At 39.1% G+C, this 20929-nt stretch overlaps 2 protein-coding genes across 2 annotated transcripts; both read right to left on the reverse strand.

Annotated features, from left to right (window-relative positions):
- LOC122115532 (hemoglobin subunit delta-like) lies at window positions 1–1395 on the reverse strand. Its single transcript, XM_042689023.1, has 3 exons — window positions 1245–1395; window positions 912–1134; window positions 1–268 (listed from the first exon to the last, which is right to left on the reverse strand). Exons 1-3 carry the CDS (start codon window positions 1334–1336, stop codon window positions 140–142), a joined length of 444 nt encoding a protein of 147 aa, XP_042544957.1. The 5' UTR covers window positions 1337–1395; the 3' UTR covers window positions 1–139.
- Window positions 1396–16728: 15333 nt separating this feature from the next.
- Window positions 16729–18036, reverse strand: LOC122115553 (hemoglobin subunit gamma-like). The gene is made up of 3 exons (XM_042689039.1): window positions 17945–18036; window positions 17610–17832; window positions 16729–16857 (listed from the first exon to the last, which is right to left on the reverse strand). The coding sequence occupies exons 1-3, from the start codon at window positions 18034–18036 to the stop codon at window positions 16729–16731; spliced, it is 444 nt and encodes a 147-aa protein (XP_042544973.1).
- Window positions 18037–20929: the final 2893 nt, after the last annotated feature.

Raw genomic sequence — 20929 nt, forward strand, 5'->3', positions numbered from 1 at the left:
TTGCAATGAAAGAAAATGTCTTTTATTAGGCAAAAGCCAGATGCTCAAGGTCCATCATGATTTTCCCCATATTTGGTAGATGTTCTCTGGGGATAAAGGAACCTTTTATAGAAAGCAGATAGCAGGAAAAGGAGGGATCTCAGTGGTACTTGTGACCCAGGGCAGTAGCGACACCAGCTACCACTTTCTGAAAGGCAGCCTGTGCCACTGGGGTGAAGTCCTTGCCAAGATTACGGGACAGCACAACCACAATCACGTTGCCCAGGAGCTGTGAAGAAAGAAGAAATATACTCGTGGTTAGGGGACATGGAGCATGTCAGTCCCATCGAAAGCTATGCTTGTGGTTGTCACCTTGAATGACAGCTGGAACTTAGCACCTGCTACTGTGAAGAATTCTTCTACATTCAGCAATAATTTCATGGAGAAATATTTTCCATATCATCTTTCTGTTTGATTTGATTCTTTTCCAGTGTGGAGGGTCAAACACATGCCCTTAACAGGTTAATCTTGTCACCATACCATTCAGCTACATGTCCAACTGTCATCTTAGTACACAAAATAAATGATCACTATTCTTTAGAATGGAATAAGGAAGCATAATACATTTTCCTCTCCTTGTCTTCAAAGAAAGATGTCACAGTAGCTCAAAATCTGATTAAAATGAGAAAGCTTTTGAAAACCTGCAGTTATAATGTTTAAAAAATAAATGAAAGGAAAAAATAACACACTATTTTGAACAAGTGTAGAAGAAAAGAACTTGAAATAGTCCTCAGAAGTCTATGGTGATGAAGGCTGCCAACTGCTTCTATAGCTAAGCTACTTCCTTCGACCTATAATATTTCCTCATGTTGTTCCCTTGACCTCAGAAGGGAGGAAGGGAGAAAACGCTCACGAAGACCCCACAGTCTCACCCTGAAGTTCTCAGGATCCACATGCAGTTTGTCACAGTGCAGCTCACTCAGACTTGCATAGGTACCCTTCAGGTTGTCCAGATGATGCAGACCATCATCGAAGGAATGCAGCACTTTCTTGCCATGTGCCTTCACCTTAGGGTTGTTCATAATAGCATCAGCAGAGGACAGGTCCCCGAAGGAGTCAAAGAACCTCTGGGTCCATGGGTAGACGACCAGCAGCCTGAGCAGTTGAAAAGAGAACAAAAGACCATCAAAACCCAGAAGACTTCTTCATCTCCCCTGCCTACTTTCCCTTTGCCTCCTTAACCAGCCTTATAACCAGATACCAACCTGCCCAGGGCCTCAGCACCAGCACAGTCCACGTTCACTTTGCTCCACACGGCGGCCACAGCGGCCTTCTCCTCACCAGACAGATGCACCATGGTGTCTGTGTCAGGGGTTGCTAGAGAACACAGATGTGTCAGAAGCAAGTGTAAACAGCAGCTGGCTCTGCCCCTGCTTTTATGCCCAGCCCTGGCTTCTGCCCTCCCTAATCTTAGAAGCAGATTGGCCAAGGCCAGGGTGTGGTCTGGTAGAGTGAGGCCTGAGTGAGGGCTGATGTACCTGTCCTTGGCAGTCTGACATTAGCTTAGGAGTCTGCCCTCAGACTCTCAGCCCTCCTCCTATGTATGTATCTCCTGGTCACAGACCAGCAGGGCATAAGGCTCCTAAAAACATGGTTTATGACAACTTTAGACAATTTTTGGACTCTTTGGCAATTTATTACAGCTTACTACCCCAATTTTCTGATTGCACAAATGGAAAAGTGAGACACAGAAAGAGGAAGGAATTTTTTCTTGTGGTTTACCTAAGAAGGTGTGGATGCCATTCCCCCTGTATCTCATGTGCGCGCAGAATTATTGTAAGGAAAGAATGGAGGAAGCTAACCTAACATCTTGGGTCTAAGTGTATCATCCTCCCCTGGTTTGGATTCAACTTCCTGATTAGAAAATAAATAGTCCTTCCATTGTCTGCTCTTGATCTTTTTTTAAAATTTTTTTTCCAGGTGTGCAGGGTTAGGGATGTTCTTTTGATTCTACAGTTTGGACCTCTAGCCAAATAAATGATGTTTAAAAAGAACTGAATCAAGCAGACCCTTGTTCAATAAGTAGTCTGCTTGGTCTTATGATGCAGAAATGGAAGCAGAATTCTCAATGAATTAAAAATAAAAATTGATATGAAGCTTTTTAAAATCTACGTTGCAGAGTAACATTACGAGAACTAAGAGTTTTAATTGGAAGACTACTACAAAGGCACATGTAAGTACTTCTGCTTCTCCTTCTCTGGTTGGGAACTCCCTAGTGACAAGAAGGGGGAACAGCGACTTGCCCTTAAAACAGAATTTTCTTCTGTTCAGTCCACTGAGCCCACTGTGTTTTAGAACCATTTTCATCACTGAAATTCCTTACCCTGAGCTCTTCTTCTCTTTCTATTTTAATGTATCTACTTCTCTATCTCTAAAAAATTAAATATTTCTACTCATTCTCCTTCCACAATTAATAAACTGTCCATTTCTGAGGCCAAAACAAACTTCTGAAATGGTATGTTTGTTCTATGCTGCTAAATTATGTAATGAAAAAGCAAGGGCAGTAATTGTAACTGAACACAACGCAGGATCTCAGCTGTCCTTCCTTGTAGACATCTCCTACTTCCCTTTGTCTCTACCCCTACTAACCTAGGCTCAGGCTTAAATCTGCATTTTTTTGGAGTATGGAATGAGGCACACTTATTTATTTACTGTATCCTTACTACTTTATAAATTCCTCCTGTTTCAGGGGACTCGTGTCTGGTATGTGCTTTCTCTCTCTTTGTCATCATTCACAAATAATATTTAACAGTGCTCTTGGCTTCTCAACATTATCACTCTGAAACTCCTATTGCAATGTTATTTTTAGATATACCAGACAAATAGCTGTGTGTGTATGGCGTGTGTGTGTGTGTGTGTGTGTGGGTGTGTGTGTGTGTGTGTATTTATACTGATAGTTACTCTAAGGGAATTAACAAATTTTCCATTTCTTGTTCCATTTTTTGCTTCCTTCTCTAAATAAATTCCTCTGTCATTGTTAAAGTTTTCCTCATCCTTTTTACCCATTCAAACATTTAACACATATTTTAAACAAAATTTATGAGATTATTTCTGGGATGTAGGAAAAGCTGTATATCACAGGGAGAAATTATGTGCTTAGACAAGATTATATTGATAAATGAATATACTTCTAGTAATTTCTATGTTCTTCTTTCCTTTGAAGCAATGAAAATCTAATCAGTTATTTACTCCTAAGGAAAGATTTTTACACATTTTTCCGGGAGAAAAGAGCTTTCAAGTATTTATCAATATTAAGGAACAGAGGATTGATTTTCCTTACCTTTATATATTTTAAATTTTTATTTTATTGTAAAGATGCTGTACAGAGGTGGTTACAGTTACAGGAGTAAGGTCATGAATACATTTCCATTTTATTAAAATTAAAGTTAGCCAGGTGCCAGTGGCTCATGCTTGCAGTAATAACTATTCAGCAAGCTGAGATCTGAGGATTGCAGTTCAAAACCAGCCAGGGCAGGGAAAACCGTATCCAATCCTTTCTTAAATCAAATTTCAAAAATCCTTAACACCATTAGAAAGGCTTCAACAGACTAATTTTTTCAGAAATGTTACCAAGGATTTATTTTACTATAATAGGGTTAACATAGGGAGAAATAGAACAATACTTCCCAATCAGGAAATAGGAGTTGAAGACTCAAAACAAACATTTTTGGGCTTTTTGACATCTTCCAAAAATGTTTGCCTAAAAGAATCCTATATTTTCCTCTTTTTTGTTTTTTGTCAGTTGTGGGGCTTGAACCCTGGGCCTGGGTGCTATCCCTGAACTCTTCAGTTCAAGGTGAGCACTCTACCACTTGAGCCACAGTGCCACTTCCAGTTTCTGATGGTTTATTGGAGATAAAAGTCTCACAGACTTTCCTGCCCGGGATGGCTTTGAACCGTGATTCTCAGATCTCAGCTTTCTGAGTAGCTAGAATTATAGACGTGAGCCACTGGCACCCAGCTAGAATCCTATATTTTCTAGAATGAACATGTTAAAAACAACTTACATGGTTGAGTTGGTGGCTCACACCTGTAATCCCAGCTACTGGGGAGGCTGAGATATGAGGATCACAGTTTCAAAACTAGATAGAGCAGGACAGTTCGTGAGACTGTTACCACCAAAAAAAAAAAAAAAAAAAAAAAAAATCGATAAGTGGAGCTGTAGTTCAAGTGCTAGAGAATTCATCTTAAACAACCGAGTTCAGGGACAATGATCAAGCCTTAAGTTCAAGCTCCAGGACCAGATAAAAACAAAAAATAAAACCACACACAAATATTACAAAAAAGGAAAACATGTTTATACTTCTCTGTAAATTACCAAATTGTCAAGGGTACATCTTTAAAAATTTGAGATTACCAGTCATTCTAGCTATTCAGGAAGTTGGAATCTGAGGATCAAGGTTCAAAGTCAGCCCTGGCAAGAAATTCTGTGAGATTCTTATCTCCAATTTATTGCCAAAAATTCAGAACTAGAGATGTGGCTCAAAGTGGTAAAGCACTAGCCTTGAGCACAAAAGCTCAGGGATATTACCCAGGCCCTGACTTCAAGCCCTGGGACCTACATAAAAAAATAAATAAATAAAAATTTTGAGAAGGAATTCTCACCGTGGTACAAATTTTTTCCACTTTTCCCTTTGTGCAGAAATGGTTTACCAAAGTTCTAGCTTGTTTCCTTCCTTTGTGATTGGGTGGTTAGCCATGCTTTTGTACTGGTTATTGCTGAAGTAAAACATCATCTGGTTTTGGCATAAGTGCTACTGCTAGCCAGGTGCCAGTGGCTTATACCTGTAATCCTAGCTACTCAGGAGGCTGAGATCTGAGGATCAAGGTTCAAAGCCAGCCCAGGCAGGAAAGTCCCTGTTTCTTATCTCCAGTTAACCACCAGAAGACTGGACGTGGCGCTGTGGCTCACGTGGTAGAGCACTGGCCTTGAGCTGAAGCGTTCAAGCCCCATGACAGACAAAACAAACAAATAAACAACAAAAATAAACAAGCACTGCTACTACTCATGGCTGTTGAAATATCTTTAGATCATAAAAAGACTTTCCCTTTTATTCCCTGTAACACTGTAGGGACAAGGTTACAAATAGCTCAAGACTATAGAAAAGGGAAAGTAGTGATAAATTTGAGTGTATACAGAGTCCCAAGTTCAATTCTAGACCATTAAGAAAATGCTATGAGGACTCTAACTTGTTCACTGTTGGCTTGTTCCCATCCTATGAGGGTCCCACAGAGAGTCAGCTACACTTTGCTTCCTGCCCCACTGGTTACTAAACACACATACACATTCATACACACACATATCCTCAAAGTGAGACACAAGTTTAGCCCCACAGTCATGCCCAACTTTCATAATTCCATGTGTTCACTACCACAGTGGGCCTAGACTGTGATTTAAAGGATAAATATTAACTTCTTCATGGGAACCATTACTATCTTCCACAGACATGAGGTGTTGTCATTTGTTTCAAAAAGGACATTGACCTGGAATATTTTTGCACATGCTCTGGGGTTTTATTTTGAATCCTGCAAGTAAGACTTTGCAACCATCTAGTGTATATTTTCCTGGATCAAGCATAGTCCAACTACTTGCTACAGTCTGTCTTCCAAAGATGTATCTTTCCCTTCACTTAGCATGTTCTCAAAATAATAAAATGAAACTATCGCTAGAAGAGTAGGACTATTACAACCAAATCCCAGACACACAAATTAGTTTGGGAATCAGGGTTTTATTTAAGTCACGGGGTTTTATTTAAGCCAGTGACTCATGTTGTAATTCAAACTTATCAGGGGGCTGAGCCCCAAAGATCAGGGTTCAAAGTTAACCTGGGCAGAATAGTATGTGACTCCATCTCAAGTATAACCAGTAAAACCATGGCTGGAGGTGTGGCTTAAGTCATAGAGCATCTCCAGGGCAAGCAAACTGAGTAAGCATGAGGCCCTAATTTCAAATCCCATTACCAGAAAACACAAAAGGCAACATTTCTCTCCTTAAAGCAATAAAATCAATGTGATTTTACCTTGCTTAAATATGTATCTAATTACTACAGAGCCATTGTTATTCCAGTGTATAACATATATATTTATATTTCTTCCAATAGATGAAAATAACCTTTATTTACTTCATTGAGTGACTTATTGTATTGTCACATGTTGAGCTGTCTTTACAAAGCTAACTCAGAGACTGAACTTCTTTAAAGGCTAAATCTTGGCTTTAGTCTAAGTACCCATAAAATCATTGAGGTTTCAAATCCAAAGCCCAAATGATCAAATCACGTCTCAGAGGGTCAATAGCGATGGATAGTTTTGGAGGATATTATGCTCAGTTTCCTTGACATTAAACTTGCATAAGTTTTATTCAAAAATCTTTGTATGAAGGTACTGGTGGCTCATACTTGTAATGCTAGTGACTCAGGTGGCTGAGATCTGAGGAGTCTGATTCGAATCAGTCTGGGCAGGAAAGTACCTCAGACTCTTATCTTCAATAAGTTGTTTAAAAAGTCAGAAATAGAGCTGTAGCTCAAGTGGTAGAGCATTAGCCTTGAGCAGAAAAGCTCAAGGATAAGGCCCAAGCCCTGAGTTCAAGCCTCAGGACTTGCATGTGTGTGTGTGTGTGTGTGTGTGTGTGTGTGTGTGTGTGTGTGTGTGTGTGCATGCACACACGCATGCGTGCACCCCTCCCCACACACATACAATGTATGTGGAGTGCAACACACATTGTGTCCTCTATTTCTGTTTCTATTATCTATCTTTCTCAATTCCTTTCTTTTTCCCTTTCACACACACACACACACACACACACACACACAAGTAAACTTACACATATATCTTCACTTAAACATGTTGAACATAGTGTATAAAACATCATAGAAAACTAAGAAATTAGCTAATTATCAAAATAAAAATAAGATCAAGAAACTACTTCTGTTCATATACATTTATGGTTCTACTTCAGCAATATATTAGAACATAATAAACTGTTGAGTCTCTTTAAACTCCTCTACTCCTAATCCTCAACACTGACACTGTGATCAACATGATTCCCATCCAGGGGACATTTGTTTGGGGACTCATAGGCCTAACTTCTGTCATTGCTTAACTACCTCCTTTCAGAAGTACAGGAATAGGAGAAGAGATATAAGCTCTCATTGCCTCTTATTGATCTTTTGTAAGAAAAATAACAACAGAACATTTATTTCTCTTATTCATGATCATGACCCCCTTAAGTATTTCCTAAATCTCTTTTTTTTTGTTTAGCATCTGGGTTTTAAATACTTTACTAAGCATGAGACAAATCTTCTCAATGTTGACCTGAATTCATCTGTTTCTGAGATGTGAGCAGGAGTCCTCAATGTCTCCTACGCACAAGGTCTTGAGAAGGAAATATGGACATGAAGGAGCCTCTGCCTCAGGCAGTGGCAGAACAGTGAAATATAAATATAATGCATTACCAGCATATCCTGGCTGTCATGGAAGAGTTACAATAAACGCATTTTTCTACAGAAGGAGGAGCTGGGTTCTGCTTAGTGACTCAATAAGCCTAAAATTAACCTACAAGAACACTATGCTTAAAAACATCCATTTAAGTTAAAAAGTCAGAAAATCCCCTCTAATTTGACACTGAAAGAAATAGTTGCTACTATGATCAGAAAACAAATGTCTTCTTCAGAGTGCCTTAGGCTTCCTTGTGTATCATTGCATTTACATTGAAGGAACTCTAAGTGTTAGGTGATTGTCTGCTATTCCCAGAAATTCTAAGACAAGGAATAATTAGTCATTCATTTACTGATAATTTCATTGAATAAAATCTTTTCTTGTTGACTGTATAAGAATTTATAGCACAGCACAGGATGTGTGCAAGGTAGAACAAAGTAGACAGAAATACAGCACGCTGTGTGTCATGTATCTATGTGTGTCTCTGTGTGTGTTGTTTAATGGCTAACAGAAGTGTATAACGCTATATTCATTTGCTTCAATTCAATTTTTAAGGTCCACTTCACAAGGAAGAACTACTGGCCATATCTTTTTTAATTGGTTACTAATTTAAAACAGAATGTTCTGCTAAAGAATCAGAAGTGGGCATCACAACCCAATTTCCACTTAAATTCACACCTGGCAGAGCACTGGTGGCTCATGCCTATGATCGGAGGATCATGGTTTATAGCCAGCCAGGACAGGAAACTTCATGATACGCTTATCTCCAGTTAATCAACAAAAGAGCTTAGAAGTGGAGCTCTGGCTCAAGTGGTAGAGCACTACCCTTGAGCCAAAAGATTCAGGGACAGTGCCCAGGCCCTAAATTCTAGCCCCAGGACTGGCACACACACACACACACACACACACACACACGCAAAGCATTTTTCAAGCCACAAGAGATAACAAGGGTAGGAGAGTTGAAAGCCAAGGCAGTCACTGTGTATGCCTTAAAGATGGTTTCCTATCAACACCATTGAATACAGTAAGAAAAAAGTTAAAGTACGAAACTTGACCCGATCTCTAGAAAAGCTCATCCTTAGCTCATTATAACTAGCCAAAAATGTTTCGTATATTGAAGAAAAATGACTATAACCACTAGGTGAGTTTTATCTGAGATCATATAAATAGGAGGCCAAACAGGAACCCTTTGTCAATCTTATCACATCATCACCAACTGTTAACAGTCTTCTTTTTTTTATTTTTATTTTTTATTGTGAAAATACCGTACAGAGGGATTATAGTACAGAGGGATTATAAATACATGGACAAGATAATGAGTACATTTCTTATCAAGCATTGCAGCCTCCTCCTTTGTTTCCCCTTCCCATCCCTTCCCATCCTCCCTCCCCCCAGTCCTCTTCCTCCACCCCCACCAAAGTTGTAAAGTTCGTTTTCGACATAACGACTTGTACATCTCATTGTTGCAATGGGTCCACCTCTATCCCTATTTAAACGATTTGTTTTTCCCCTTCCCCTCCACAAATTATACCGACATGAAATACAGTGAAAGCAGGGGTTATACTGTGGGGGGGGGCATATATAGCAACAAAGAACAGTCTTCTTATACCTCTAAAGAGTACCACTATTCCCTCTCTTTCATTAAAGACATTGTCATTGCTCCACAGTCAACTTTCCCTTCCTAGAAGTACTATCTACTTGAAGTCACTACAAGGTCTTGAAAGATTTCAGGAATGCCTGTTCTCAATCCCCCATAGATCATAGTGTACAATATTCCCACTATCTGTAGTACATTCTCACTGGAATCAACATAAATGGTAAGAACAGAGAAGAAAAAAAGTGATATTCCTTATAGAGAATGATTTTTATTCTATTCTGAGTCTGAGTCTGGTAGAAAAGCTTCATTCCCCCATTTTATCTTCAGATAACGGAATTTTAGAGACACAGGAGCCTCCAGGTTAGCAGATAGGAACATCTTTGGTACTTGTAGACCACAGAAGTTGCCAGATTCTGTCTAGAATCTGGATTGCTATGACAATCAGTAAGCATCACACTGCCTAAAAATGGAAATGCAGATGGGAAATTATACGGTAAACAGAAGACCTCAACGTGGCATTGCTACAAGTAAGTATGAAACCTACTTCATTCTTATCCAGTGTGAACAACTTTTAGGGCCATATTCTCACAACATCATATCTCTCTTTGCCTGACATGGGCTTAACATGACACTATCTGGAAGTTCCCATTGCAAAGTGAGAACTGTTCTCTCACTAGCTCCCAGACCACTGTCATTGGTTGTTTTACTGCTTTACTTTCTATCATTTTAAAAGTAAAACTGCACACTGAAAACACTGAAATTGATTGAATGATCAAATAACAAAGAGCCCTGTGCCATATATTCAAGAATTTTTGACAAATAACTGCTAAATATGAAAACCTATGTACATATGACCATATAAGATGATGCCTAGTGAAATGAACCTCAAGATAGGGACACAAGAGGTTTTATCTTTCTTGCTGTTGTTTCGAATGTACTTATAATGTATTATGTGATTTTTTGTTTCTCTTTTATGTTCTTCCCCCATGGTATAACCCTTGTTTTCACTGTATTTGATTCTGGTGCCCTGCATCTTGTATATACAATTTCTAATTTAGGGAGGAGGTGGGAAATGACAAAAAGCTGAAATAAGGATACAGGTTGACCCATCATAACAATGAGATGTATAAGACACTATGTTGAAAACGAACTTTACAACTTGCAGGAAGGGGAGGGAGGGAAGGGAGGAGCTGGGGAGGTGGAGAAGGAAGAGATGATGGGGGAAAACAAAGGAGGAGGTAACAATGACCTATAGGAAATGTACTCATTACCTTACCCCTCTCTATAGTATCTTTACAATAAAAACTTAAACACAAAAAAGAAAAAAATGGTGTTCCTTTGTTCTGCCCAGCCTTGATGCTAACCTTAACAAACTTCAGAAACATATTCATAATTTCAGTTGCAAGACTGTCTTCCTGATCAAATTTGACAAAAACTTTAGTTCAATATTGGGCACTCCCTTTCACAGTATAGAGATTATTGAAAAATAGTGGATGATTAGTGGCCTCCTCTGTTCCTCCTCTTTCACTTCTCCAGTTAAGGCCAGCGTTCTACCACTTGAGTCACAGCCTCACCTCTGGCCTTTTCATGATTAATTGGAGATAAGATTCTCATAGAATCCCACAAACATATAGCCATTTAATATTTGATAAGGAAGCCAAAAACACAGGTGGGAAGAAAGACAGCCTCTTCAACAAATGGTGCTGGGAAACCTGGTTATCAATGTGCAGAAAACTGAAGCTAGATACTCATATATCACCCTGGACCATAATTTATTCTAAATGGATCAAAGACCTCAGTGTAATACCCGATATCATGAAAATATTACAGGAAGGGGTAGGGGAAACACTAGGCCTTCTAAGCACAAGTTGAAACTTCCTAAGTAAAGATCCAGAACCACAACAGATTGAAGAAAGACTGGATGGATAAGATTGCATCAAACTGAAGAGTTTTTGCATGGCAAAGGAATAGAAAGCCTAGAGAATGGGAGAAAATCTTTACTAGATATGCACCAGACAAGGACCTCATATCTAAAATATACTTAGTGCTCATAAAATTAACCCCCCCCCCAAATAAACCCTCAAAAACTCTACAACCAAATCAAGAAATGAGCTAAAGACTTAAAGAGGGACTTTTCAAAGGAAAAAGTAAGAATGGCTAATAGACACATGAAGAAATGTTCACCATCTCTAGTCATAAAAGAAATGCAAACTAAATATTGAGATTCTACCTTATCCCAGTTAGAATGGCCATTATCAACAATAACAATTGCTGGTAGGGATATGGCCAATGAGGAAGTCTAGTACACTGTTGGTGAGAATGTAAACTTGTTCAACCACTCTGGAAAGCAGTATTCCTTAAAAGACTAATCATAGAGCTACCCTATCACCCAGCAATCCCACTTCAATAGAACAGAATGCCACACTAAAGCTACCAGTCCAACAATGCTTATTGAAGCATTGTCTAACATAGCCAAGATAAGGACTCAACCCAGATGCTCCTCAGTGGATGAATGGATCAAGAAGATGTGGTATATGCAAACCATGGAACTCTATTTATCCATCAGAAAGAATAACATAGCTCCATTTGCAAGGAAATGGAAAGAGTTGGAAAAAATTATATGAAGCAAAGTAAGCCAGAGCCAAAGAAACAGAGGTTGCATGGTTTCTTTCACTTGTGGTAAATAGAATGTGCCTATAAATCTACAAGTAAACCCACTGAATTATTAATACACACATATATGTATACTGGGACATAATAAGTTATATATGACTCTAGATATTCACACACTGACGCCAAAGCAGGATATGCTTGACAAAGGCTAAATAGCTATGTGCATATGATCATATAAACTAATAATGTATGAAATGAACTCCAAGAAAAGGAAACAAGAGATCTTTTAGTTGCTATTTTGGCTTTCTTTTCCTCTTGTCTTGTTTGTTGTTTGTTTATATTAGGGAGGGTAAGGAGGAACACTGAAAAGATGGAACAAAGTGGTACATACTAGAGAGTATGTGGAAAATAAACAGTACATCTTGTGGGTGGGGAAAGGAGGGAAAAACTGGGAGAGAGCAAGGGAAGGGGAGACATGATTCAAAAAGAATTGTACTTGGGCTGGGAAGGTGGCTCAGTGGTAGAGCGCTTGCCTTGCATGCATGAGGCCCTGGGTTCGATTCCTCAGCACCACATAAGCAAAAAGAAAAAAACCGGAAGTGGCGCTGTGGCTCAAGTGGTAGAGTGCTAGCCTTGAGCTGAAGAGCTAAGGGACAGCACCCAGGCCCAGATTTCAGGCCCCATGACCGGAAACGCCCCCCCCCAAAAAGAATTGTACTCATAATTGATTCATGTAACTGTAACGGGTCTGAATATCACCTCTACAATAACGTTTTTTTAAAGAGTCTTGTGACTTTTCTCCCCATGCTGGCTTTGAATCTCAATCCTCAGATCTCAGCTTCTTGAATAAAATCAAGACTTTCCCTCCAGTAGTACATCTCCCAATTACTTCTATAAAATAAGATATTATTGCATGTTTCTTCTAAAAATTCATGGTATAAATGCTGTAGATAAAAGAAGAAATCAAGCTGAGCACCGGTGGCTCACGCCTGTAATCTTAGCTACTCAGAAGGCTGAGATCTGAGGATCATGGTTCAAAGCCAACCCAGAAAGGAAAGTCCAAGAGACTCTTATCTCCAATAAATGACTAGAAAACTGGAAGTGGCGCTGTGGCTCAAGCAGTAGTGCACTCACCTTGAGCTGAAGAGCTGAGAGATAGTGCCCAAGCCCAGAGTTCAAGCCCCACAACCACCAAAAAAAAAAAAAAGAAGAAGAAATCAGGAGCATGTCCACAACTCACCCTGAAGCTCTTAGGCTCATAAACAGTTTGTCACAGCATAGCTCACTCAGCACAGGTAGTTTTGAGCTCATGCATGTATCTAACTGCCTTTCCAAAGGAGATCAGCACCATCTGGCCGTGAACTTTGACTGTTGAGCTGTTCATTATTACTGAGACAGAGGACGTTTTAAAAATTACCCAAGAATCTCTGGATTCAGAAGTAAATCACCAGAAAAAAGCCTGTTAGATGGACACAATGTAAAGTCAGAATATGCGAAAACAAACATACAAACTTGTATAGTTTCTCATCCAGCAATACTTTCTTCCTTACTACCACCTTCTCTGATTTCCGTTGGCTATCTGCTGAGTATCTTACTTTTGTCCTCTTTCAGCTTTATCTGGTTCCACAGGCTAGTAACCACAGCTTTACCTTTGCAGGAAAATGTAACACTGTGTTATCCCTGGGCGTATATTGGTGATCATAGATGAGACAGAAGCAGGTCTTGCTGGCCCCTTTCTGTGTGGCCTTCCATTTCCTTTCTTTTTCCTGATGAAATGAGGCTGATGGTCAATGGTAGTCTAACCTTAGGATAGAGTTTGGACAAGGAAGATTTGTGGGAGGGCTATCTGTGTCTCAGCCTATCAGGGACGTCGGTTGTCCTTTCCACTACCTTTCACTATTCTATTCTTATCACTTTCACCACCTCCCCTAAAGTGACTCATATCCTGACCCTAAGAAGTGAATTAGAAACAAGAAGGCTAAGAAGAATAAATCTGTTGAGCATTGAGTAAAATGCTGTTGTGTGCTGGTGCTAAATCCTTCTATTATTCAGCTACAATGCATATGAATGAAGCCTTAGGTGCTCTGAGTCACCAATTTCCCTAAAGCATAGATGAGGCTCAGGATTTTAAAACTCTTCTAAATGAAAAAGTATCCCAATCCAACACTAGTGTGGACATCGGATAGATTAAAATTGGTGGTTTAGACAAGAGGTGAGAATTGCTTCGTTTTTTTCTTCATATTCATAACGTATTCCAACTGAGCAAACTTTGTTCACTCATATCTATGGAGAAGTGTTTGGCTGGTGTGGGGGAATACTCAATTTGGTATTGGGGAAGCTTATTAATATGCCCAGTGAAGAGAGTCATACATGATTCAGTGGGGATGAGGTGATCTCTGTCTGATCTATATTGTGCTACATTCCTCTACTGAGTTATCTAATCAGACAGAGTTAGTCTTCACTGACAACATTCCACACACTGTTGTGATTGTGGGCTGCAGTTCAATTTTGTTTAACAAGCAATTATTCATATGGACTGGGCATAATTTTAATGGCTAAGAAAATAGAGTGCTATTATTTTTTATACACACAACCTTAAGACTCTGATTTCTTTCTTTATACATGAGATTAATTCTTGCAAAAGCTACAATTTTAAAAGTCACTATTTATCAATATTTATAGAAGTATTGGAACACTCAGATCCAGTGTTAGACCTGAATTAGAAATTATTTGTGCCTACTTGAACATGTAAGAGACTTCATCTGTTTTATCTGTTCAGACTTAAAATATTTGTTTAATATTTTAAATATCCATTTACATAAATATTTGTTTGCAATATTTAATGCTTAGCAATTGCTAAAGAGCCAGGCTGTTTTATCATGGCATTCCGAAATGTCTGTGAGCTCTCATTCTCAAACTTAGTTGGCACAGAAACACAGGAGAATCTTTACTTTGGTAGAGAAGCAGGCAAAAAAGTTTGAGTCAAACCCAGAAGAGTTCAGTTTAAAAGAAAAGGGTACTGGTGGCTTATGACTGTAATTCTAGCTACTCAGGATGCTGAGATCTGAGGCTCATGATTCAAAGCCAACCCAGGAAGGAAAGTCCATAAGACTGTTATCTCCAATTAACCACCAAAACACTGCAGTGTTAGCCTTGAGCAAAAGAGCTCATAAACAGTACGCATGCACTGAGTTCAAGTCTTAGGACTTTCACACAGAGAAAATAAAAATGTCAGTGGAATATAAAGAAGAGGCAACTTTGACCACAGAAAGGCATCCCATTTACACTCATTAATAGACCTGTTCAGATGGCCTGGCTCTGATCTGGTACTGATCTCTCTAATGGCCTTAATGTCTATGCATTATGTCAGATTAGAAGCACTTGAAGTACATGTCAGGGAATGCCCTGTATTGAATTTTGAACTTCATCTCATCAGTAGTAGATCCCAATTATAACCACCTAGCAGCTATACAATTATTCATTATGTATTTTTAAACTCAAACATTCTGAGCCTAAATATGTCACACATTATTTCAAATACTGGGGTATTTAGTGAGCAAGACAGAAGCTCACAGGGACTTGTGGTGGTCACATCTAATAAAGGGGATCAACACAAATCAATAACCTAACAAATTGGAAAGTTTCTGATAATGTTATATGACAAGAAAAAGTGCATACAATCATACACTGGCAAGTGACTGCAGAAAAGTAATATGGGATAATGTTAATAAAAAAAAAGTTACATTAGAAGTGACTTAATGATAAAGCAGAGACCATTATAAATAGTTGGGAGAAACAAATTCCTATCTAAAAGTAGGTAAAAACAAGTGCAATATGCCAATAAAATAGAAAACGAGTAAAGAATAAAATCTTGGTATTTTATCATGATAAAGGTTTTGTATTACAAACTCAGAGAATAATAAGCAAGGGGTCTATGAGTGGATGCAATGTTATGGAGATGAACTCAGGCAGCCTATTATTTGTGAATTATTTATGACAGTTGGGCAGGGATTTAATTCCATGACATAGAAAACAATGAAAATGAATACACCCAAAATTAGTAAGATCTCTTCTATCTGTCACCCAAACACACTTTAATTTTCCTGAACTCTCTATCACAATGTTACCTTCTTTTCTACAAGTACAAGAAATCCAGTGAATCTGCCTGCCTAGTTGATCTAGTCAAAGTCTTCTCACTTCTTTTGGATAGCCTGCTGTGGTTCTATTGCTCAGACACAATGTGTCATGAAGAGTTTCTTGTAATAAGCTACTTTATTTCCTCCACAAATATCCCCTCCTCTTCCAGAAACATATAATGATATCTAGGCCTTCACATGTAGTAGTTCACCTGCATACTTGAGTGTTATTTCTCCTAAGACCTTTGAGCTGACTTAACCATGGTAAGGCATATGTCAACACACAATACACCAAATTCCTTAGCAACAAAATGTAGTTAACTTGAGACAGGTGTCAACTGTTCTGAGTGCCAACATCTGCCCCATTCTATCCTCAAAGAAGCTATGAACAGCAAAGCCCTGTTGAAAACTAGCTTATACTAACTAGAAAGGCATTGTAATGCCTCTTAGACTACCTTGACTTCTTAAAGCCTGGACTAATTTTCATATACTGAACTCCATCCTTGTTACTCTGCCCCCAGCCAGCCTTGAAGTCATCACCGTCTCCACTAAATTTTCTAATTCTAAGAGTCCTTTCTTCCCAATACCACTCTCCTACTCCTCATGCTTTCCATTCAAGTAATCTATGCATGTGGGACATTGCTTTCTTCTGTGATCTTCTCAATAAAATCCATAATTCAGGCAAAAACAAATAGGAACCCAACCTATCCCTCTCACACACAAAAACATGCAAACATACATGCAAACATACCCCATCAACATAAAATTGGGGGGCTCTATATTTAAAAGTCTATGGGAATGAAGACTGAAGGACCATCACCTATGATTGCTTAGCAGACTACTTTTATTATTTGCATTATATGAGGGATAGAACTTCTCTGTGAGAGTTCTAAACTATAGGCAGGCAGCTCAGTGATACTTAGAGGCCAGGGCATTGGCAACTCCAGACATCAGCTTCTGAAAGGCAGCCTGCACCTCAGGGGTGAACTCCTTGCCGAAAGTTTTTGACAGAGCAACCATTAGAACATTTCCCAGGAGCTGTAAACCAGAAAGAGACAATAGATATAAAGACAGTTAGCAGGCAACTCTACAAGATGCTCAATTGGTCTCTAGATACCTGAACCCCCAGCTCTCACTCAGAACCAAGCCTATATGAGCTTCCCTCTAAGTCTAGAGTTTCATCTAGTTAATAAACACAGGAAGTTTATTCCCCTGGCAAGTCTAGTTATGACCTTTTCTTATGATGAACAGTCCTATATTTTATAGACTGTCCTCCTGAAGTTGTAAGATATCAATTTGGTATTAGACATATTTTATATGTCTAATGTAGGACTATATAGTATATAATATAGTAACTATAGGAATAGCCACTGTAATATATGTTCAATTGCCTAGGTTCCTTTTATTTTCAACGAGTCAGTATATGCCTGAGTTTCTAGGGCCATCAATAAAAAAAAAGACAGAAAAATGTGATATTCTTTCTCCAGAAAGAAAGAAAATCATTTGAACAAGAGTTTATGGAAACCTATCATTTTTTCTCATCCCCATATAAGGCTTTTCTCAAAGCTAATGACATATAGACAAGTCCCTCTCGACTTCTAGGGTCATCTCTTCTATACAAGCCTGTTCTCAGCAAGGTTAGGATTGTGAGGCTGCTTTACATCAAAACTCAAATCCACGAACACTTCATATCTTCCACAGAGTCTCAGACCTAGATCAACAATGTTTAATTACTTGTCTACGTTGCCCTGAGGCCAAAGGTGAGAAGGCTTAGCATCTCCCAGACTGACCTTGAAGTTTTCAGGATCCACGTGCAGCTTGTCACAATGCAACTCGCTCAGGTGAGCAAAGTTGCTCCTGAGATCATCCAGGTTCTTAGTGACATCTCCCAGGGAACTCAGTACCTTCTTGCCATGAGCCTTGACCTCAGGGTTGTTCATAATGGCACAGGGCGAAGACATGTTTCCAAAGCTGTCAAAGAACCTCTGAGTCCATGGATAGACAACCAGGAGCCTACGAAATGAGACAGTCAGAAGAAGGCTCAAATCTGGAGACGAGGCCTGGATTTTGGTCAAGCAATTCCCCTTCCTCCCTCCCTCTCTTGTCATGACCCTTCAGAGTTTACCTTCCCAGGGTTTCTCCTCCAAGTTCTTCTACATTCACATGTCCCCAAATGCTGTTGATAAAAGCCTTCTCTTCACATGTTAGGTGAACCATGGTGTCTGCTCTAGGAGTCTGCTGGATATCTCTGACGTTAGCAGCGCAAAGTGTGTATGGTTGCTAGAAAGTATGTCCTTTTCATTGAAATAGAAACAGCAATAAGAGACCTCCCAGCTAAGAAAAGTCCAGGACCAGATGGTTTTACAGCGGAATTTTACAAGGCCTTCAAAGCAGAGCTCACACCAATTCTCCTCCAACTCTTCAATGAAATTGAAAGAGAAAGCTCACTACCGAACACATTCTATGAAGCCATCATAACCCTCATCCCAAAACCAGGCAGGGACTCATCAAAGAAAGAGAACTATAGACCCATTTCTTTGATGAACATTGATGCAAAACTTCTCAACAAAATTTTGGCCAACCGACTTCAACAATTCATCCAAAAAATCATACACCACGATCAAACAGGATTCATTTCAGGGATGCAAAGCTGGTTCAATATACGCAAATCAATTAATATTATTCATCACATCAACAGGAGCAAGAATAAGAACCACATGGTTATCTCAATAGACGCAGAAAAAGCATTCGACAAGATCCAACACCCCTTTATGATGAAGGTTTTGGAAAAATTAGGAATCCATGGAACATTCCTCAGTACAATAAAGGCTGTATATGACAAACCTACAGCCAGCATTATACTCAATGGTGAAAAACTAAAGCCATTTCCTCTTAACTCAGGAACAAGACAAGGATGCTCACTCTCTCCATTTCTCTTCAATCTAGTGTTAGAATGCCTAGCTACAGCAATAAGACAAGATGCAGACATAAAGGGGATCCAAATAGGGAAAGAAGAAATAAAACTCTCCCTCTTTGCAGATGACATGATCTTGTATTTAAAGAATCCCATAGACTCCACTCCCAAATTACTTAAGCTGATTCAAAACTTTGGCAAAGTAGCAGGTTATAAAATTAACCCCCAAAAATCCATGGCTTTTCTGTATGCCAACAATGAGAAAAGTGTGGCTGAAATTAGGAAAGCAACTCCATTTGTAATAGCCCCACAAAAAATAAAATACCTAGGAATTAACTTAACTAAAGAAGTGAAGGACCTCTATGATGAAAACTTTAAAAACTTGAAAAAGGAAATCAACACAGAACTTAAAAAATGGCAAAACCTCCCATGCTCCTGGATTGGAAAGATTAACATTGTGAAAATGGCAATACTTCCCAAGGCTATCTACAAATTCAACGCAATACCTATCAAAATTCCACCCTCATTCTTCAAGGAAATAGAAGAGGCAATCCAAAAATTCATATGGAACAATAAAAGACCCCGAATAGCAAAAACGCTCCTCAACGGAAAGAACACTGCTGGAGGAATATCAATACCAAATTTCAAACTCTACTCTAAAGCCATAGTAACCAAAACAGCTTGGTATTGGCATAAGAACAGACCTCAGGACCAATGGAATAGAATTGAAAACCCAGAAATGAACCTACAGACCTATAGCCATCTAATCTTCGATAAGGGAGCTAAAACAATAGAATGGAAGACAGACAGCCTCTTCAGTAAATGGTGCTGGCAAAACTGGTTAACTACATGTAGAAAACTAAAGCTAGATCCTTATATATCACCCTGCACCAGAATCAACTCCAAATGGATCAAAGACCTTGAACTCAAAGCAGACACTCTGAAAACATTACAGGATGGAATAGGAGAAACCCTGGCTCTCCTCGGCTCAGGCCGAAATTTTCTGAATAGAGACCCGGAAACACAACAAATCAAAGAAAGGTTGGACAAATGGGATTGTATAAGGTTGCAGAGCTTCTGCAGGGCAAATGACATAGCTAGCAAGATCAATAGAAAGCCCATGGATTGGGAGAAGATCTTTACTAGCCATACAACGGACAAGGGTCTCATATCTAAAATATACTTGGAACTCAAAAAATTAAACCACCCAACAACAAATCCTCAAAGAAACAACTGCCCAATAAGTAAGTGGGCGAAAGACCTAAAGAGAAGCTTCTCTGAAGAAGAAAGAAGGATGGCCAATAGACACATGAAGAAATGTTCAACATCCCTAGCCATAAAAGAAATGCAAATCAAAACAACATTGAGATATCACCTCACTCCAGTTAGAACAGCAAAAATCAAGAACTCTAACAACAACAGATGCTGGAGGGGATGTGGACAGAAAGGAACCTTACTTCATTGTTGGTGGGAATGTAAACTTGTTCAACCACTTTGGAAAGCAGTATGGAGGTTCCTCAAAAGACTCCATATAGAGCTCCCCAATGACCCAGCAATCCCACTTTTGGGCATTTACCCAAATGACCACAAACAAGGCCACACTAAAGCTACCAGCACAACTATGTTTATTGCAGCATTATTTACCATAGCTAAGATATGGAACCAACCCAGATGCCCCTCAGTAGATGAATGGATCAAGAAGATGTGGTATATATACACAATGGAATTCTATGCCTCCATCAGAAAGAATGACATTGCCCCATTTGTTAGGAAATGGAAAGGCTTGGAAAAAATTATATTAAGTGAAGTAAGCCAGGCCCAAAGAAACATAGGTCCCATGGTTTCCCTTATTTGCAATATCTAGTATAGGTATGAGTCAAGCGGAAAAAGTCAGAGAATGTGATGTTAGGAAATCGAACCCTCAAATATGTATTTTAATGTTTTTGTTTCATTCATGCATGTGTTTCTAAACGCATTTATAATATTATTTCTTTGTTGCTTTGTATGTCCCTCCCCCACAGTGTAACCCCTGCTTTCACTATATTTGATGTCAGTATAACATGTGGAGGAGACGGGGACAAACAAGTCGTTTAAGGATTCAGGTGGACCTGTTGCAACAATGAGAAGTACAAAATGTCATGTCAAAACCAGCTTTACAATGTCGGTGGGGGGGAGGGAGGGGGGGTATGATTGGGT

Source organism: Dipodomys spectabilis, unplaced genomic scaffold, assembly GCF_019054845.1.
Source record: "Dipodomys spectabilis isolate Male_0828 unplaced genomic scaffold, ASM1905484v1 ptg000003l, whole genome shotgun sequence".
Classification (NCBI taxonomy): domain Eukaryota; kingdom Metazoa; phylum Chordata; class Mammalia; order Rodentia; family Heteromyidae; genus Dipodomys; species Dipodomys spectabilis.

Coding starts and splice junctions, on each gene's coding strand:
- LOC122115532 (XM_042689023.1), bottom strand. CDS start 1,336: ATGGTGCATCTGTCTGGTGAGGAGAAGGCCGCTGTGGCCGCCGTGTGG. Junction 1,135..1,244: donor GGTGCTGAGGCCCTGGGCAG/GTTGGTATCTGG, acceptor TCAACTGCTCAG/GCTGCTGGTCGTCTACCCAT. Junction 269..911: donor TGGATCCTGAGAACTTCAGG/GTGAGACTGTGG, acceptor CTTTCTTCACAG/CTCCTGGGCAACGTGATTGT.
- LOC122115553 (XM_042689039.1), bottom strand. CDS start 18,036: ATGGTTCACCTAACATGTGAAGAGAAGGCTTTTATCAACAGCATTTGG. Junction 17,833..17,944: donor GGAGGAGAAACCCTGGGAAG/GTAAACTCTGAA, acceptor CTCATTTCGTAG/GCTCCTGGTTGTCTATCCAT. Junction 16,858..17,609: donor TGGATCCTGAAAACTTCAAG/GTCAGTCTGGGA, acceptor TCTGGTTTACAG/CTCCTGGGAAATGTTCTAAT.